The following is a 20,342-nucleotide window of genomic DNA, read 5'->3' on the forward strand; positions in this document are numbered from 1 at the left end:
TCTGTGGCAGCGGGGATGTTCGCCCTTATCCTCCTCCTCATCTCCGCACGCTAATTGCGGAAGCGCACGCCACCAGGACGAAGGGCTGCAGCGCCATCTCTCGAACAGACGGGGAATCGAAGAAGCGCCGCTAGGCAGGAAGCGCTTTTCGAATTGATAGCGCACGTGGTTAATAAGTGAAGGCGCCAGTGTTGAAGTGGATCGCCTGTTTGTTTCTGAACGAGTGGTAGTGGCCTGAAAGGTTCTGCGTCGTGGTACAAATGAATCCGACCCCGCAAGCGTAATTTTAGGCCGTTATGTCCACGACCTTCGCTCATTCTGTGCATTATTAGCATGGCGGCATCCCTACTTTCCCGCACCCACGGAGCATTCTCGGTTGGCGCGTGCGGCTTGGTTCCATTGTGTTCTCCGCGAAATACTTCGCTTTGAAAAAAAGAGAAAAAGGGGAGCGCAGTCTTATTGAATTTAATTATTACGCCAGTTTCATATTTAACGCAATCTCAGCAGTTAATGGTGTGCAGTTCCTATGCTTTGCCACTTTTTTTATGTTCCTTTCTTCCTTTTCATTGGCTATTCCAACGTGTTCTCACGAATATTAAACTGACTGGCAGAAAAAAATGTGCTGTTGCTCAGCAGGGTAGCTTTACTCTTTAGTAGTGATTGGAAAACTGTAATCGGTAGTTCATTCGTTGTTCAGCTGCAGCAATTACTTTTGAAATGCCACCCGTCATTACTTGACGGAAAAGGAACGGACACAAACACACACAAAAGAAAAACCGAGAGCTTGTTCTGGAAGCCTCAGGCATAGTACGTGTAGCTAGATAGTACTCAGTTACTGTGTTCTACTACTACCAAACTTCCTAATTTTTCGAGCTATTCAGTATACTGAATGCTCTGACTTGGGAATTGTCTTCTCGAAGTCGTAACATGCCCTCCTTTCTCCCTGACAACTTTCCTGCTTGTATAAAAGACAGCCGTTTTCGATGGACTTTTTCTTTCTTTTTATTTAGTCTCGATTGCAGTCCATCGGCATTCAAACACATCGAGAACAGACAAAAGGTACATATTCCATTAAAATGGGGAAATATTAAATGTGAGCCCACAATTGGATAGTATCAACACAGAACAACGATCGTCTTTGACAGTGATTCGAATGTGGGAATGAAATTTGCCCCTGTTGGGCAACGGAGCATGTACGACAGCACATGACAGATACCCTAGCAGACGGAATCTGCAATTCACAGCGCAACGGATAGAAACTCGGAATATTTTTAGAAACTTCTACTGCACCAGCAGCCAGAACTTTTTGAGATGAGCGCTCGAGCTTACATTTAGTTTCTGCAAGCTGTATGCGGTTGTATACGGTTATTCCAGTGGCATTGCAGTACATCATGCCATTCAGTAGCACTTTACCTGCGTATGCCGCCTGACGTTAGACAGCCAATGTTTGAAAAATTTTCAGCCGGTAACAGATAGGCGTTCTTTCTTTTGTTTTGTTACATCGCATATTTTGCAAAACGCCTCGACTAATGCGCCTGTAAAGCGTGCACTGTGCAGTGCACAGCTGTTGTGCAAACGTGCCAGCATATCAGGGGCAGGCAGTACTCACTTTGACATGCATTGTTTTTTTTAACTCTTTTTTATAAAAACGCTTAACTAAATTTCGAAATCTTGACCCTACTTGTCATGGATTTAATAAACAACGCACAGTATAGTGATATTGTACACTCGCAAAAAAAAAGTAACTAATTTATTTCTTGTTACACCACAGACTTGTCTGCTTGAATGCTTTACCCGGAGGAGTTCAACAACTCCTAAAAGAATACCAGTCAGAAGACCCACAATTAGTACTTTCGTCACTATTGCTAACGGTTCAAGTATATATTAAACTATACAAGAAAGCGCTACGATGATCAGCGCTCATTTCAGAAACTTCTGCGTTAAATCAGAATAGCTTGTGTTTACGATGGCTGTGGGTTTGCCAATGCAGCAGCTGCAATGTCGTATTCTCTTTGAAGTCTAACAATGCCTTTAGGTTGAGCGTGCGTTACAGACACGTGTTAAGGTAAGCTAGATTGATAGATATGGATTCACAGATTTGGCAACATTGGCGCGAAGTCGTTCGTTAATAGCACCGACCACGCTTGCGTGCTTTGCACTCGGAAAGAAACTGATACTTTCTATAAAATTTTGTTGACCTTTCTTGCACACACAAAAAATAACACATTAAATACGCAAAAATATTGAGCAAATTGTGGCGTCAGGTTGATATCACTTGTGCCACTAATAATCGAGATCTTTAACTCGCGTGCGCGAGAAATACAGAGATTGCGACTCTAAACACTACCAGTCCATTTTAACCTCCGTATGTCGCTGTAGTATTCTTACTGAAACGTACCATATGCCATTCCGATATTTCCACATATTCTCCGTACGCTTTGCTTATAGTTCTTACGAAATCTCTGCGGATTCCATTCAAATTTCGTCCGATGCCCATAAAAATTATGCCCAAAACACGTGGAACTAATGGAGTGCGTACGAAATGGTTCGGTGGGGATCTTTCAATAACCCGCTTTTAATATCGCGACCTTTGCTTTCTTTCTTTCTTTCTTTACGTCAAAATCTCTAGCTACTAGGAGGCCCTGCCGCCAATGCTTCGCCGAAAGGAGCACCGCATCGCATCCGAGACAAAACTGGTTTTCACAATGATCGTCCAGATAGTGTTTCATGTCTGAGATCATTGTGAAAGCTGATTTTGTTGACCGTTTCGCCGTGGGACGGACTGCGGGACGGCTGCCGCCTACATCGCAGCTCGGAGGACATCGCACGGAGTTGACAGAAAAAAAAAAAAAGGTATAGATATCTTTCACGTGACGTCACGAACACTAATCCCTTCTCACCATGCTAATATCGGTTTCATACATCAGGTGCGACGCCGTGGAGGCTAGAGATACTTTTTTTTTGCAGTGGCTGCGTTCGCAATTAAAAAATAGTTCGGTGTTTCATGACCCGATTTCTGGGAAAATTTTATTTGTGTAAGCTCAACTCTAAATGAAAAAAAAAGTATTTACCCTTAGAATATATTGAATGGAATTTATTGAGAGGAAAGACAAGAGAGGTCGACCTGAGTGAGTGTACTCTAGTCATGCTACTTTGCACTGGGGAAGAGGGAAGGGGAGTGAAAGTACTGGGATGGGTGACGATGATAAGAGGAGTGGTGAGCGCTTATGTATATGAGACAGTTGCCTTGCTAGAGTCGCTCGTCGAGCTTGGTGTCCTGCGGAAACTCTTAGAGACAATTAATCTACTTATATGGCTGCTAACGTGTTCTTTTAAATCAATTTGCTTTTAGTTATATTTCTTTAATTGCAGCCCGTCGCGGCAGCCTCACGTGCATGCTCGCGCGAGCAAACGCCGCAGGCGCGCAGCGAAGCACAGACGGAAACGCGCGGAGGGAGACATTTTGGTGACCGGACTTCTTTCGTAGCTTCCACACCGTTGCACCTGATGTGTGAAACGGAGTGTAGTGCCCGAACGTGGTGGCCACGATTGACGTCAGCCGGTGGCACCATTTACCACGGGTAAAATTATCGAAGCATAGACGAAAATGCGCGGAGTGATACATTTTGGTGTCCGGACTCCTTTCGTAGCTTCCACAGCGTTGCACCTGATGTGTGGAACGGAGTATGGTGCCCGAACGTGGTGGCCACGATTGACGTCAGCCGGTGGCACCATTTACCACGGGTAAAATTATCGAAGCATAGACGAAAATGCGCGGAGTGATACATTTTGGTGTCCGTACTACTTTCGTAGCTTCCACAGCGTTGCACATGATGTGTGAAACGGAGTATGGTGCCCGAACGTGGTGGCCACGACTGACGTCAGCCAGTGGCACCATTTACCACGGGTGCAATCATTCTCGCTTTTTGACGGCGACCCCTTTTTCACCGCGCGTTGTCGCTGTTATCCATTTCTCGCTCTGCGAAAGACGAGCATGTCGTGCTGTTGCGCTTCGTCACACAGCTTCTCGTAGGTGATGATAATACACCCCAAGATGGCGGCCGCGATGACGCCAATATGCGAGCTATCTGTGGCACACAACGCAATGCTCCATACGCGTCACAGCGAAGCGGCTGCCCATTATTCGTTCTAAAAGCTTTTTTAGAGAACAGTTCCCGGACTGCGCTGACCGTGGCGGCTGCTGCTGTTTCTACCGGAGAACTCACGCGCGGGATTTGCATGGGTAGGCACGTAATTGCGTTGCTGTGAAACTAGTTGCAGGAGATGGACACCTTTATATGAATTAACTGCTCCACAAGATCTTCGCTTCGCATCGGATTCCAATATGTACGCTGGACCTGCATAATAATTATCTGCGCTTGTGCGTCGAGCTGTTCTAAAAAAAAAAGATGCTCGATAACTGTTCTTACCCGAGACGCCTCGGATGTGTTTGTTAGTGAGAGGTGGATATCGTTAAAGCAATGGGCACTGAAGCAATGAATGGATTGGAGAGTGAGTTAGTCTGTGACTGAAGTTCCGAGGTTTTGCGTGCCAAAATCACGTTCTAATGATTAGGCACGCCGTAGTAGGTTTAATTAAATTACCAGCGGTGAACTTAAAACTTGGGACACATGATAAGGGAAGGAACAAACACGGCGCTGGTATTCTTCCCTGGCGTTCAAATTTTGCGTTCGTGCTGTTCTTCTAATTACGTCCAGCAAACCAACTAGCGCAAATCCGTTGCTTGCGTCGTGGGGGACTCCCAATTAATTTGCACCGTCACAGGCGTTTTCTTCCGTGATGGGGAAAATGGCGAAAGCAACAGATCCGCCTTGCCATCCCAAAGAAACGCGCATACACACGAACATTCGTAGACAGGACACAGTACTAATTGCCCAGCCGCGCACGGACATGCACTAGTGAACAACGGTGCCCAAAACCTCATTGACAATAGGCAAGGAATACCGGATCGCCAAGCGTGTGACCAAGTATGTCCAAGCGCGCTAGATGAACTACTGGTTTTGCCCCAGAAGAACCGGCTTCCCCCGCATTTTAACGCGTTCCGATATCTTCTCGCCCCTTCCCTACAAATGCGGCTGCGCCTTACTTCGCGGTCACTGCGGGCGACCCACATGAGCGTAACAACGGGTCCGGTCAGCTGTCGTCCGCACTCCGACAGCGGTGACTCGGACTTATAATACCGAGCACACCGTCGTCGCTGCGTCTCGCGGTTCTAATTAAGAGAAAGCTTTAGCTCGGGCCCAACTCCGACGCGGCCTATTCAAATACATGTAAAACGCAAAAACGTTTTTCTCACATAAGCCCTGGACCGATTTTAATGAAATGCATTGCATTTGAGCGAGCACGATAAATTCTAGTGACTGCTGGAAGCGGAATTTCGATTTAGGGATCGCAATTTTTTACAAGGATTTTCAAATATTCGAAAGCTTGAAAAAAAAAAAAAGGATGCACAATGTTTACAAATGAATAGCTAGCAAGAACAGATATCGAGGTTCTGTAAACTGCATCCATTAGATCATTGAAAGCGGACAAATTCGATGTGTCATTTTACATATTACATGAATTGTTACGTTGTGTACGGGGGTTCTGCAAAAGCTGTATTTCCATATTGCTAAATTTTTTGAGATTCATGTGTAACATATCAATTTTGTTCGCTTTAGATGTGCTATTAGATGCAGTTCACAGAATTGTGGTACCAATGTTCATTGCTGAGTTACGGGGTTGTAAACTTGATGGTTTCGTTTTCTAAAAATTTTCGATCTCTAAATCAAAAATTTCAAAACCAATAGTCACTAGATTTTAAGTTTTTCTTTTAAATGCAGCAAACCTCGCCAAATTTGATGCAGTGATTGACAAAAAAACGAATTCTCCTTTTACATGTGTTTAGATAGGAGCACCCGAGCTAAAGCTTCTACTTAAGGCGCTGACATGCTCCGCGGTCAATGCTCGCGCAATAAGAGTTGGCACGATAGAAATGTGCTGGCGATGGTGGCCTAATTTTTTTTCTTTTTACTTTCTTTTGTTTGCTGCCTCCTTAAGGGCACTTGCACGGCCGTGCAAGTGCCCTTCAACCGCCGTGCCTGTACGGCGGCGGTTTGAGGGCGGAGCGTTCGGCACGAATCAAAGAAGAGTCAACAACGCAGACCGCAAAGCAGCCTCGCGACTTGGCTCTGAAACGAAATTAACGAGAGTTATAGTGTAAAAGTTACCTTGCGTACACATCACATTCCAATACATAGTATGCACGTGACATCACATCCGTTGCTGTCGTCTGCTTCCGCTACCTTCCGCCATCTTGGGGAACCTTATCAACAGGCGCGCGCATAGGCCTATAGGTGCCCCAACATGGCGCCGCCGTAAACCGGAAGTCGCGGAGTATCCTTGAATGACGAACGTGCATACTATGTATAGACAACAACCACGATCGGTGCGTATCGTAGTACCTTGTTCTTTCTTTTTTTTTTTCGCACGTACGTTTTGTTCGACTCCACTTTGGAGGTCAGCTAGGAGGGGCCCAATTTGAAAAAAAAAGTAGAAAAAACAATTTGTGGGAGTAGAGTTTTTGGTGCCTTTTGGCGAAGAACAATTTAGGTGGCATACCAAACATATCAGTGTTTAGTGGCCCGTCGCGATAAGCTGCCCCGTTTAAGCAGCTCGTCGGCGTGTCATAGGCGTTGGTTTCGGCGTCCATGGCCTGCCGGAAATCCCCACCTGCTGCTAATCTAGAGGCCCTCGGCTCATCGTGGCCGGCCAAGCCAGCCCTTCCGGGAGACCTGCAAGGGTGGTCTTCGAGACTTTTAGCACGCGACGCCTTCCCCAAGGGGTCACTCTTTCACATTCGAAGACGGATGGCCCCTTTTCTCAGTACAGAGGCTAAACACTCGGTAACGAGAAATATGCCAAGGCTTGCAAATAAGACTGTAAACATGCTGGGACATGTAAGCACGCTCCTGCTTGATCTTTCAATAGGCTGCTGTATGTTTATAAATTAATGAATAACTAGACAAATGTGCTAATGTGTCCTTGCGCACGCTTTGTGGAAAGCCACCGGTTTCCCGCAGAAAGTGTACCACGTTCTCCTATAGCCTTGGCCGTTAATTTTCGGAGAGGAGAAGGAGAAATAGACGGGAATACAGGGAGGTTAGCCAGTTCTCAGATCGGCTGGCAACCCTGTGCTCGGAAAAGGGGGTAAGAGGAACAAAAGATAATAGAAACCAGTAAGTATACTGATGTGCTGGCAACTAAAATGCGAACTAGTTAGGGCTAACTGTGAGGCTTCTTTTTTTTCGTTTCTGTTATTGCGGGTATCTGTAATGCCAGCACGATTTCGACCTGCCAGCTTAGTGTGACGCTGATACCATCTTTGGCCATTGGACGAGTCACGGCGCGACATCTTGCTCTCAGATTATTACTTGCAATGAGGCGTTCTACATTTAAAATTTTTGTTTGTTCTCGTTTATAGGTATCTACGCTCGCATACCGCGGCTGCATTCCCAGCTACGACGAACGCCGGATCGTGGAGCTCCCGATCATCTTCCGGCAACTTGCGGCCAACAGAAATGTGGAAGAGCCTGAGGACAAGACACATAGGGGGCAAAAAAAAAAAAAGGGAAACTAGAGCGCTGTAGTTGTCTTCTCTTCTCAGTGACGTCTTCACGGCCTCTTAACCGTTACTTTTTTAAGACACGACTGACTCGTTTGACGCAAATCGGTTCTTCGAACGTGCCGCTTCTTCACGGAACAATCCTCCATCCCATTACGCGCCTCGCAGGGAAACGCGACAGTTGCTCAACCGCGACGCGTATTGTGAACAGCACTCAAGAGCAAAGCTGTTGCCACTCACCGCATGTGCTCGCTGCATACGACTAGCGAAGTTCCCGTCAAAGAACCTCATGCGTCATCTAACCGGCAAGAAAAACAGCGCTGAATTAGTTGGAAGAGGAAGCTTTAGCTCGGGCCCAGCTCCGACGCGGCCTATTCAAATGCATGTAAAACGCAAGAACGCTTCCCTGAGGTAACCCCTGCACCGATTTTCATTAAATTTGTTGCATTTGAGTGAGAAAGATAAATTCTAGTGACTGTTGGAAGCGAAATTTCGATTTAGGGCCTGAATTTCGTGCAAAGAATTTTCAAAAATTCGGTAGTTCGAAAAAGAAAATAGACCCGCGAAGTTTGCAAATTAATAGCTCTGCATCAAGAACAGCTATCGCGTTTCTGTAAACGGCATCCATTTCATCGTTCAAAGCGGACAAATTCAACATGACAATTTCTATATTACGTCAATTTGTTACGTTGTGCACGTGGGTTCTGTAAAAGCTGTATTTACACATTACCAAATTTTTGAAATTCGTGTGTATCATATCAATGTTGTCTGCTTTAAGAGTGCTATGAGATGCAATTCACATAATTGTGATATCATCTTTCGTTGCTCAGTTGCAGAGTTGTAAGCTTGATCGTTTCGTTTTCTGAAAATTTTCGATTTTTGCCAATTTTTAATAAAACATTGACGATCTAAATAAAAAATTCGAAACCAACAGTCACTAGATTTTAAGCTTTTCTTCGAAATGCAACAAACCTCACCAAATTTGGTGCATGTGGCTGCCGAGAAAAACGAATTCTCCCTTTACATGTATTAAGATAGGAACACCCGAGCTAAAGCTTCCTCTTAATTGGAAGTTATTGCTTGTGTTTCTCTCACGGCCTCTGTGTCCGTGTACTTGCTGCGCTCTGGAAGTAACGGAGCACAAAGCGAGCCCGATATTTGAATAGTCATGAAGCGAAATAGCGCAGGCACGGTACGGCAATACATGTTTAGGGCTATTGCACTTCTAAACTGAAGTAGGTCACCGGAGAATCGATCTGCTCTCGCTGTGTGCCACAGGAACAGTGAAAGCGATCGCAAATATGTTTGCAAGTATGTGACACTGAAATGTGCACTAGCGCGCGGCCGCCGATCTTCACAGCTTGAGCCACTAGCTCGGCATCAGCGTTCCTTGCTCGTTCGAAGGGTACTACTAGACCATCTGCCGTACTACTGGAACGTGAGCCAACCTAGAGTGATCCGCAGAATTCTTTTTTATTTTTTTTTCCGTCGGTACAGCCTTCGCTCCAAACGGAAAGCATGCAGGCTAGGTGCACACACCTCATTTTTTATGAAGAAAGTAACAACGAATTTTCAAGAACCCTCTGACATTCCCTGCTTCGTTGGCCTGGAATGAGGAGACCTCCAATCCAGAGTAGAACCGTGGTTTACCCCGGGATGCTGTTTCGAAAATAAACGTTTATTCCTCCTCCTCCTCCTCCTCCTCCAACGAATTTCCTCTTTCTTCATTTTCTTTCATTTCGTGTGATTGTGACTGGTGCTGAAGCTGGTTCTTTTCTTCATATTACTTAAAAGCGGCGCTGCCTATGGCTAGGATCACCGGGATCTTTTTAGAGTCCGTCACGTCGACAGGAAGCTCAGTGGGTCGATTCCGGCGGCACTGCAGGGCCACGAGCCATGGCTCATCCCCCCCCCCCCCCGCAAGGCAGAGGCGTGGAGCGAACATACATCACAGCTTTCGTTTCAATACGAAACGCACATATAAGAACAGCCGTCAAACGGCACGATTGATGCCAGGGAGCGCGCACACTTGCGCGTTGATCAACGTACGTCGCCGCCTATCCATAGCCGGTGGTTGTTGTCGGACGCTTTAACGCAGAGGTCTCAAAACCGGACGCGAACCACTGCTTCAGACACTTCGTCGGTTAGTTAGTTAGTTAGTTAGTTAGTGAAAATTTTTATTGTGTTCTAGTAATTGTGTTCTTCTGTGGCTGGGTGGAGTACTTTGGCCTCGGTTACTTCAACGATCCGATTAAACCGACTACCGTGCGCGGGTCACGCATCGATTTAACGTTGGCAGAAAAAAAAAATATTTCTCAAATAAGAACGATAAACATCTGCGTGCATCATAGCGACAACAAAGCAGTTATAGCAGTAAATTCAATGTAATAAATAAACTGAAGGTTTTGTAAACTGCACTGAAACGTGCGTTTGTGTCATGTATCATTTTGAAGAGCAACGTGCGCGATGGGCGCACACCACGTGATCAGTGTTTGGCAAGTTGCCCTACATTGGCTGCAACATATCTACAGCGAGTGGATTGGCGGTGGCTCTTCTTTTTTTCCCTTCTAAGCCAGCACATATTAAGCGCGGTCATGAAATAAAAGGTACAGTTGATAGCGGGACTTGCGACCATCTTGCCCTCTCTTTTATGTCTGTCGTGTCCTCTGACGCCATTTGCAAGCCATGACAATCCAATTGGCCCTACAGCGCGCTTTAACGTATATTACGCGTTTTCTTTAAATTATGGGGTTTTACGTGCCAAAACCACTTTCTGATTATGAGGCACGCCGTAGTGGAGGACTCCGGAAATTTAGACCAAAATCTAAGTACACGGGTGTTTTCGCATTTCGCCCCCATCGAAATGTGGCCGCCGTGGCCGGGATTCGATCCCGCGACCTCGTGCTCACCAGTATATTACACGTTGTAAAACGTTGATCCACTGCCCGCCATCTATATACGGCGTCTCTTCTACAGTCCCTGTGTTGCTGTAGCACGTTTAAACCCCATAACATAAGCAATACATAGTCGGTGCCCCCGCAAAGCCGCCAAACTGCAAACCGGTGAGTGGATGGCTGTAGCCAGTCGCAAATGATGACCGGGACGGAAGTTTCAGATAGTTGGTGGGACGTAAGGAATGATAAAGCGGGGCGATCGGAAGAGATGGACGAAAATAAAGCACGCACAACTGGTGCGTTTCTCTATCTTTCCTTTTTTTAACGTACAGGACGGCCGTTTATTCTGTCCAGCTATCTATAGGGAGGTCATCGAGACATTCGAGATATATCTTGGAAGCAAAGATTGCTTGAGCTGCCCGATCCTTTTCTTTCACACACAAAAAAAGAAATCCTTTCCCATTCGCGGTAGCGGCCGGTGCATGTCTCGTACAACCGAAGCAACAGAAGTTTCGGAATGGCCGCTGCAGATTTTAAAGAAATGCGACTTCAGCAGTACTGCATGTCGCTACATTCCCTGACTGATGAACGCATTACCATCGACAGTCATCGTGAGGTTGGTTCTGCCGTAATTGCAAAAGCGAAACTTTGCTTTGCGAACGTCGCCGGGTTTCGTGACCGTGCCTGCGGCTTGGTTCCTCCCTTGCCGAATGTGCCAACCAATCGCAACAGAGCACGCGCGCTGCTCGCGCCGCTGGGTTTCCTGTAGCACTACGAGACGGCACTCGCATCCGCGACAGCAGCGACACAGGACGTACGGGGGGAAGAAAAAAAAAAGAGCCAGAAAGCTCGCCTTCGTGCATCTGCAGCTGCTCGGTAATGGGGAAGTAAACGCCAATGGACGGACTGGATTCCAATTGAACTACGTACGTATGCGTATGCTGTCTCTGAAACCATGATGCGTTCAAGGCGTCCGTCGTAATCGCTAGCAGTCAGCAATTCAGTTTAACAAAAGGCTCGGTGTGATTTGTGTGCACTCGTCATTGTGTGTGTGTGTGTGTGTGTGTGTGTGTGTGCACTTACAGTAGCGCTGCCCTCACACAGTGTGCACTCATATACTCTTTATGCGCTCACACACAGCTTCGCTGTATATAGATTCCGACTCGTTGGATCTGCTGCATTCATTACAGCGACGCTGTTGAGGCCTTCTTTACCCACTATCGTGTCCGCGTGTAGAAAAGAAAACGATCATCATCAGCAATGGCTCGAGCGCCGTTGTCTTCCACAACTGGCTCCGTTGCCGCTCGTTATTCCAGCGTAGAATTTCACTTCTGTCACCGTAATGGGGAAGCCGCGTTTACGGGGGTATGAGCCGTGGCTTAAGGAGGTATAAGACATTCATTGTCTTACGTGATGGGCAGACTTAATTTTGAAGCAATTTAATTTTGAAGACTCGCAAGCGGCAATGCCTGGCGGGTGCTGCTAACCACGCTACGGAGCAAACTCGAGACAACAAACGCAAGCGACAACTGTGGACTGCGCCCGTACCGTCACTGACGTCATTCTCTCCGTCGCAGCTGAACGTGGTTGTAACATCATTAGGAACACAAAGACGCAACCAATAATTGAGGAAGACTTTAATGAACCGTCGGGATTTACCCAGTGATAAACACCGGGGCCACACGTTTCAGCTTAGCTGGTTAACCATCTGTACGTATCGCGTATACAGATGTACACACCACGCCTGACGAGACAGGGTTGACGTCTTCGCTTCTTAAAGAAAAGAATCGGTGACCGATAAAATACTTTCGATATTAGACGTCGACTCATAAAATATAATTGTGGACGCCCTGTTGTCCAATATGTGTAGTAATTGTTGCTGGTATTTTAATTAGATTCCCCACGTAAAACTGAACGGTACAGCATTCACCCTTTCCTTGTCACCATGATCGTCGTCTGGTGACCTACACATTTCAAGCTTATGCCTCGCCCCCATATGACGAAGATAAACAAAACGTCGCCCTCCGCCGCTACTTAGCATATACAACTCACAGCTCTGCGACAGAACCTATAGGTAGCAGCAGCACGTGCTATCCATCCACTGCGCTGCCTAAATGCCAAGAAAACCGCAAATCGAAAGAAGCCGTTTGAATGATTTAATGCCGACAGAATATCAACTAAAAACTAAAAAATTTTTGACGACGTGGCCGTGACAGGAGCTTAATGTTCCTGATTCATGGCTAAAAGCCTTCACTAACTTGCTCGAGTTCGGACACTATTAGACTCTTATGTTACTAGCTGTCGTTGCAGCGGGTCATTCCGCCATCTTGCTGAGCTTCGCGACCGGACTACCGCAGGAAGACCTCGGCGAGCTTTCCACTGTTTTGGACGTTGTCCGACGACGGGAAGCCTTGTTTCCAGCAGCATCGTTTGAAGGAGACTCGCGATGACCCACTTGCATCTCCTGCAGCCGCGACATTACGGACGGAACGTCCATGCGGAACGTCCTCGATAGAGCCACGCGCCGGTCGTGCCACACCCGTTGTTGTTTCAGGACCACGTCGGGGTGAGCTTCCGTGAAGTCGGAGTCGTACGGCAGGAGGAACTCCCAGCCGTCAGGGGTCGGCCTGGCGATGTCCTCCAGGAGAGCCCTGAGGTATTCACTGGGAAGCGAACAGAGGCCCCGCCTCAGGGTATCGGCAAACGCGGACTCCACGACGTGCCTCGTCTGGGTGTACACATATAAGAGCAGGTCCCGGGCGTTGCGCAACGTCTCCAGGCGCACTCCCGTCTTTTTGCTGAAGCCTTCCCCCAGGTAGAGCTCCTCACCTTTAACCACCCAGCAGCCCTGTACCAGGACCGCCGTATACTGCAGGGTGTCGAGGACGGCATCTTCGTCAGCCGTGTTCGGCAGCACAGACATGAGCTTGGCGAAGTCAATCACCTTGACGTTTCTGAGGATGGCCGTTATCTGCTCTTCGAGCGGCAGGCAGCTGATGGCGTGCATGGACAGCTGCTGCGTGCCGAACGCGTCTGGCGCGGCGTGAGTCTGCGAATGTGCTTCGTTTGAATGCTTTGCCATTGACTGCGCCGTAAGAAGCCTCCGCACATAGTGTTTCCCAGGACTTGACGAGACGTGTCGCTCGCGCTCGCTTCGAGGTCCTACTATTAGCTCCCTCTCGGCGCGGCACGTCTCGGAGTCACTGTAGTGGATCGTAGCGTCCACCCACGGTTCGCTTTCGTTTTCGCGTTGCACATGCACGAAGCGTCGCTGGCGAGTGCGTGGGTGCCGTTCGTCAACCCTGTTTTCGCTACCGTATAGCTCGGCCTGCGTGGTCAGGTCGTCGTTCGCGTAGCCACTTTCCGGCTCTATGGCGGAGCTTTCGTCAGTTGCTGGCCGGATTGGCATCGTCTTGGCGTCGGCGTCCGACGATTGGTCCGCGGGGTGGTGCAGCGCCGGCGCCATGCTTACGATGGCGTGAAGGGGCGTCAGGTGAAGCTCGCCCGGCAGGAGGAGTCCCACGGCGTAATTTTCGGGACGAGTTGTCGAAACCGTGGACGTGACGGCGCGCCTGTGCGTCGACGTCCTCGCCCCTCCATCGCTGTTGGTGGTGGTGCCGGTGCTCGGCGGGCTAGTTTTCACGTTCGCCGACCTCTTATGAGGTGCGTCACTAGCGGCAGTTTCCAGCTCTATTGACTGGCGAAGGCAGTTTTTCAAGTCGGCTCCCGCTTTTATGGAACGTCGAACTCCATCGCTCGTCCCAGGCTCCACGTTTACGTCGTTTACGGAGCCCACACTCATCGCACTTCGTACGCACCGTGGCTGGTTAGCTTCCGTCATTACCGTGAGCTCTTGCTCCGTGAACTCGTCACTGATGGCGTCCACCGTAGGTTCAGCCTTCACCACTCGCTCAGCCACGCCCACCGTTTGCTTTTCCGGCGACGATTGGTTCGCGCATGTGACGTCAGTCGAAGGTTCCACCTTCACAATCACGGCGCCATCCAAGGGATTTTTCTTCACCGTCTGCCCGAGGTCTGCGCTTGCCGCCGGTACCGTTACCTGTGACCCTTCAATGGCGGCGTCCGCCTGAGGTTCGTGTTTAAGTTTCGCGGCGAAATCGGCGCCCGATGCCGTCGCCTCGCCGGTGAACTGTCTAGCTGGCTCCGCGTTGTAGCTCGGATCGTCGTTGTAGGCGACAAATTCGAGCTCGATCTTCTTCTGCCCGGGCTTGACTCGCGCCGCGATGCATTCCTCGTCGTAGTTACCGTCGGGCTTCCGCTGCGGGTACTGGACGAGGTACAATCTGTCGGCCAGTGCCTTGGAGACGTACACGTCCAACTCGGCGACGACCTCGTCGTCGTCCTCTGTGGGGTCCGCTGCTACGCCCGACGACGAGGAGGCCGCCATGAAGCCCCTGTCAGAAATTATTTGTCCTCTTCTTCTTGCCAGCACGCAGTTATTGCCGGTATCAAATGGCCACGAGCCACATACAGAAGCAAACCAACCTACCAGCCAACGAATCAATAATCTTCCGTAACAAGGCTGTGAGGCCCAGCACAGTTGAACATGTGCCGTATAACCTAAACAAGTACAATGCCGTATGGCAAACCGTGCGGTAGAAAAATAAAGAAATCTATTCCAGCGACTGGGCTTGGCTCATATTTCTGCGTATTCTGCGTAAAAGAGATCCACGAAGCCTACGCTTATCATTACTCCTAACATGGCTGCGCATGGGCTCTCGTGCACCCGTGCACAATTCTTATATTCGCTTATATTTCTTCATTTCTTTCTTTATTTATTTTAAATGCACCAGGCCGCTACAAGTATGGGCCGTGGGTATGTGGCAAAGTATGGAAATCATCGTCATCAACACACGGTGATCATCGCGTAGAGCTAGTTGGCGTTGTCACGATATCTTGACAATCCCCCATTGTGCATTATGTACAGTAGTACGGAAATCATCGTCACAATAAACCTACCGGTCGACATGCTTCTTGTGTGAGCCCCCGTTGTAGGTATGTGCCATAGTATGGACATGGTAATTATCACAAACACAGCACGCTCATTTCAAAGGGACAGTTGGCGGTGGGGTGATGTGTAATGCCTGCTTCTTGAATTGTTTCTGATGTATGTGTCATAGTGTGTAAATCCCTATGGAAATCAACGCTCGGTGATCGTGTGAAATAGACGGTTCGCGTTGCACGATATCAGTAATCGTACGATTGTGGCCTAATTGGATTTCAAGCACCGTATTTCTCAAACTGCGGGTCATGGCCCGCAAATGGGTAACAATCCTACTTTACGGGAGTCACCGAGGGTACAACTACATCTACATTCTGCTTGCCGGAACAGTTGAATTTTCAGTCTCGGAGCACGTACAAATGCTGTTTATCATGCACTGTTTGGAAGCCCCGCAAAGCCAAGCCAACGCAGAGCGCAGCCAGCGTTTTTCTGAGCTCTTGCTTTTGGCCATCTTGAGGGGATTGTACCACCATATGCTCAGTTAGTTGCATTGTGCGGCATCGAGATACCTCCTGCACCTCTTCGAGCGGTCATCAGCCCGGCTCAAGGCCTACGGAGAAGGCCCGGCTCCTCTGAGAATCAGAGGCGGGAGTTTGGCGTAACTTCCAGCAGCGTCGCTCGGTCCTCCACTCGACAAGGTGCGCCGGCTTGGTGCGCGCCAGCGATTCTCCAACTGTGCTCGACAGCGTCGCCGTTTATGGCTGCCGTGAATGCAGTACCAACAGTGCCTCAGGATTGCTCTGCAACGCCTACCAACATGGTCATTTCTGTGCGCACGGAGGATGTACAAAGTTCTACCAGTGCTGGCAAACGCCGAATATGCGGGTCGTCTCCTGCATCAGGCTTGTGTACTTGGACAATAATGTTGAATCATTGTTAACTGCTCACTACTAAAGGAATCAAGCCAAGTGCACGAAAGTCGGCAGCACTCACAGAATTGCCAGCGCCAATCAATGTGAGCGAGCTGCGAAGGATCCTTGGACTGATGAGCTTTTTCAGGCGGTTTGTGCCTGGCTATACAATCATTGCAACCCCACTGCACCGTCTTCTCAGACAGATTTCAGGTGGTCAGAAAACGCCAATTGTGCCTTCAACGAGTTGACGAGCAAACTTGTGTCAGAGCCACTTTTACAGTTCTTCGATCCAAGGCGTGAAAATGAAGTGCATACGGATGTGACTGCTAAAGGGTTAGCTGGTATGCTCCTATAGAGAAAGGCGACACAAATGTGCGGCATCATTGAGTTCATACTTTGTGTCACAGCTGATCCACATGCACCATTTGGGTACCTGATTGATGTTTAATTGTGTAATCGTACTCAGTTGTTCAAGCCACCTCGCAACTTGTGGTTTCACAGACTTCCACTTGTTCAAATGAACCGTAGCACTGCAGTCCGTCATTGTAGTGAACTTCAATCCCAACAGAAATCATCTCAATCTACTAACAACCCACACACCAGCCATTGGTTCAAGTCGGCTAGAGTGGTACTTCTGTTCTGCTTCACTGATTCGTCGACTTACACAGCATGCTAGGTGCCAGGCATTGGTGTCGCCCTTCTGTAGGAGCATACCAGCTACCCCCTTAGCAATCGCTTCCATATGCACTTCAGCTTCACGCCTTGGTTCGAAAAACTGTAAAATTGGCTCTGACACAAGAAACTCGTTGAAGGCGCGATTGTCGTTTTCTGACCACTTGAAGTCTCTCTCAGACTTGAGAGGATGTGTTGCAGGGGGGCTGCAATGATTACATAGCCCTGCACAAACCGCCTGAAAAAGCTTATCAGTCTATGCACCATTCGCAGCTCGATCACATTCGTTGGCGCTGGCAATTATGCGAGCGTGGTCAACTTTTGTGCACCTGGTTTGCTTCCTTTAGTAGAGAGCACAATGCCAGAGACTCCACCTCAGTTTTTGCGAATTCGCATTAGTACAAACTTAATGTAAATCTTGCCTTGGAGATTGCCTCGAACACCTGTTGCAGCTTGGTCAGCATGGATTGCCAATTTTTAGACGGAACAGGTATATCGTCCAAGTAATACAACACCACACTCCACCCATGTAGACCAAACACCTTGAAAATCGTTCTTTGGTAAACAGGTGGACTGTTAGTTAAACTAAGGAACATACGCACTGGTTCAAAGCGTCCATCTGTAGTGCTGAATGCCACCTTGTACATTCTCCACTCAACCAGAGGAATCTGAAAGTAACCATGTGCCATGTCCAGCACTGTGAACAAGTTTCCCACAAGACGATCCAACACATAATCAATTATTGGCAAGGGAAAGCGATCTCTCACAGTTTGCATGTTCAAACGATGATAGTCTACCACCATTCTGCAGTCCCCATTTTTCTTTTTGACTAAAACACTGGACTGCTGTACTCATACTGACTGTCTCGCATCAGTCCACAAGCCTTGAGCTCGTTGATGTTCTGCCGATGCACCTGTTGTTCTGCCCATGAAGCTCGGTAAGGGGGTCGCGTCACTGGTGTACTTTACGTTTCTTTAATAGCCATGGCCACCACAGGCATGAATTCAAGTTCCTTTGTGTGCACTGCAAAACACTTTCGGTATCGCTTCAACTCATACAGCCCCTCTTTCTTTGCTTCTGTTACAGACGGCCCGACCTTGACTTCCTCAGCCTTTAGTGGTGATATTGCCTGTGCTGCTTGTTCAGCGTAGTAGAAGATGCTGGTCCATCAGGATTCTCAAGCTCAACACGATCACCACGTTTGATTACGTGACCTTTCTTTAGGGTGATGTCTGCTTGCAATAGATTCACGATTGGGAGGCTTGTCTTCCCATCTTTCAGTTCACACGAGTAGTCCACCTCATTGTCTCCAGAGAAAAGCACAACACCGTTTGGTTCCACACAATCTCAGACTACGGTAACCCACTGAACCATGTTACCTTCAAGCTTGACCTTCTGACCTGTAGACAAAGCCACTCGTTCATGGCCGCTGTTGATTTCAATCTCGCTGAGTAAAGGGACGTCTCGCTCATCCAGCAGCATGGTGGTGCCTTCTTTCTTCAGCAGTACAAAATTTGGTGAGTCAATGATGTCCGTTCCCACGATAACGTCAGGACTCGTGAAGGCATCGTCTCGAACTACGTGCATTCTCACGTCCTTGAACAGGTCACTGTCAACTTCTAAATCAGCCTCGATCTCGCCCATTGTTCACAAGTTCCACTAATACCGTAATACCGTTCCACTCACAGTAATTTGGGCTGGCTACTTCTTTACCTAGTTGCATGGATCATTTTGACTTGATCAATGTGATCTGTGCACCAGTGTCCAGAAGAGCGGCTTTATCTTCGCTACTGACGTTTACAATTTTCAGTAATTGTGACAGTCCCGACCTCTCATCCTTATTTTTGCTTTTTAAGTGGACCACGTGAAGTTTTTTCCTCTGAGCTTGGGATGTACCTTTGTGCCGTGCCTTTGTTTGATGCCAGAAGCGCATTTCTTATCACGCCGGGGGCTCGGACAATATCGTGCCAGATGACGACATAGTTGACAACTGTAGCACTTTGGTCCCTGGCATCTTGTCTGCTTCACAGTGTTATCGCCCTGTCGTGACAGCGGTTCCGTTGTTTGCGGAAATTGCGCAGAGTTCTCGCCCCTGTGTATTCGATCTGGCATGAGCTTCGCTTTGCGGTTTTTCTCGTAGCACTCATAACAGTTAATCTCGAGCTGCAGGGCATTAATGGAATTGTGGGCCCGGTTGTTCATGGCACAAATTAAAGGGACATTAAAAATGATTTCTTCTGCATCAGTAAATTACCGTTCTACAACACCAAAAACACCACTCTTACAACGATAATACGTTTGGTAAGCCAGAAAAAGCGCAAGAACGAAATACGGGTGGCAACGCCTACTTATGTTCCCGCACCTGGGGGCTGTGACGTCTTGGATTTTGATGGCATCTTCTAGGGCCTACTAAATATATATAGCGGTACAGATAGACTACATTGTGTTCTAAAGGAACCAAATATTAAACGTGGCAAGTTTCGGGAACCTTTATTCAGCCAACGCGGCCCAAATGCGAAAACGTACTTTGGAATCCCTGACGTCACGCTGACGTACCGGCGCTGGGGTTTCGGCGCGAAATTCAAATACTGATACTTGGACCTTCATTTTCGCATGTAATAATCAAACTGTTTTCTTGAAATGGCTGCCGGCAGGTTTCTGGGCTTCATTAGCTGGGCTTCATTAGCTGGCTTCATTAGCTGGGCTTCATTAGTCTAAACAGATTTATTGTTTCGCTTTAGTGTCCCTTTAATTTTCTCGGCATAATCCTGTGGCGATTATTTCTTTCGTTTCCTCCACAGTGAGGCCAAGGCGCAGACGAAGTTTTTTCTTACCAACGTAGCTCTGATAGTGCCCCTCTTTTCATTGGACGCGCTCTTCCATGAGTTTCCATTGCTGTATCTTCGATGGTGGACGAACGTAGGCATCTCGAGAGGCAGCTTCCGAGGACGACCACGAAGCTAAAGTTCCTCCCGTAGACTGCTGCCAGTCGCACGCACGACCCGGCAGTTTTAACTTCACCACGGTGAGCTTCTCCTCGTCGCTCCATTCCGCCAAGCTTGCCGTTCCATTTCTTCCATTTCTTCCAATCCATTTCTTCGCAGCAAGGCCGCCGTTGAGCCCAGAGAAGGTTGAGACGGTCGCTGAAGCGTCTGCAGTCGCTCGCACGGGTGCTTGCGTCGAAATTTTCTCGAGGAGCTGTTGGTTCCGACGCAACGCTTGCGCCAACATCCCCAAGACGCCCACGGAATCGACTGACGGTTCAGGCCTAGCAT

The 20,342-nt window shown here is 48.2% G+C and overlaps 1 protein-coding gene and 1 long non-coding RNA gene across 3 annotated transcripts in view; one reads left to right on the forward strand and one right to left on the reverse strand.

The window, feature by feature from the left end:
* Positions 1-9,317, forward strand: part of LOC129384346 (uncharacterized) — an 84,128-nt gene extending 74,811 nt beyond the window's left edge. Inside the window, exons 3-4 of one of the 2 annotated variants that reach the window (XR_011896098.1) lie at positions 2,630-2,853; positions 7,484-9,317. This is a non-coding gene — a long non-coding RNA (uncharacterized lncRNA). Of the gene's footprint in view, positions 1-2,629; positions 3,303-7,483 lie in introns of those variants that run through there. The other variant, XR_008612079.2, reaches the window with a different exon arrangement.
* A 3,370-nt stretch (positions 9,318-12,687) lies between these two features.
* Positions 12,688-14,943, reverse strand: LOC126529462 (uncharacterized). The gene has a single exon (XM_050177056.2). The coding sequence runs from the start codon at positions 14,924-14,926 to the stop codon at positions 12,833-12,835; it is 2,094 nt and encodes a 697-aa protein (XP_050033013.1). The 5' UTR covers positions 14,927-14,943; the 3' UTR covers positions 12,688-12,832.
* Positions 14,944-20,342: the final 5,399 nt, after the last annotated feature.

This window comes from Dermacentor andersoni, chromosome 8, assembly GCF_023375885.2.
Source record: "Dermacentor andersoni chromosome 8, qqDerAnde1_hic_scaffold, whole genome shotgun sequence".
Classification (NCBI taxonomy): Eukaryota; Metazoa; Arthropoda; class Arachnida; order Ixodida; family Ixodidae; genus Dermacentor; species Dermacentor andersoni.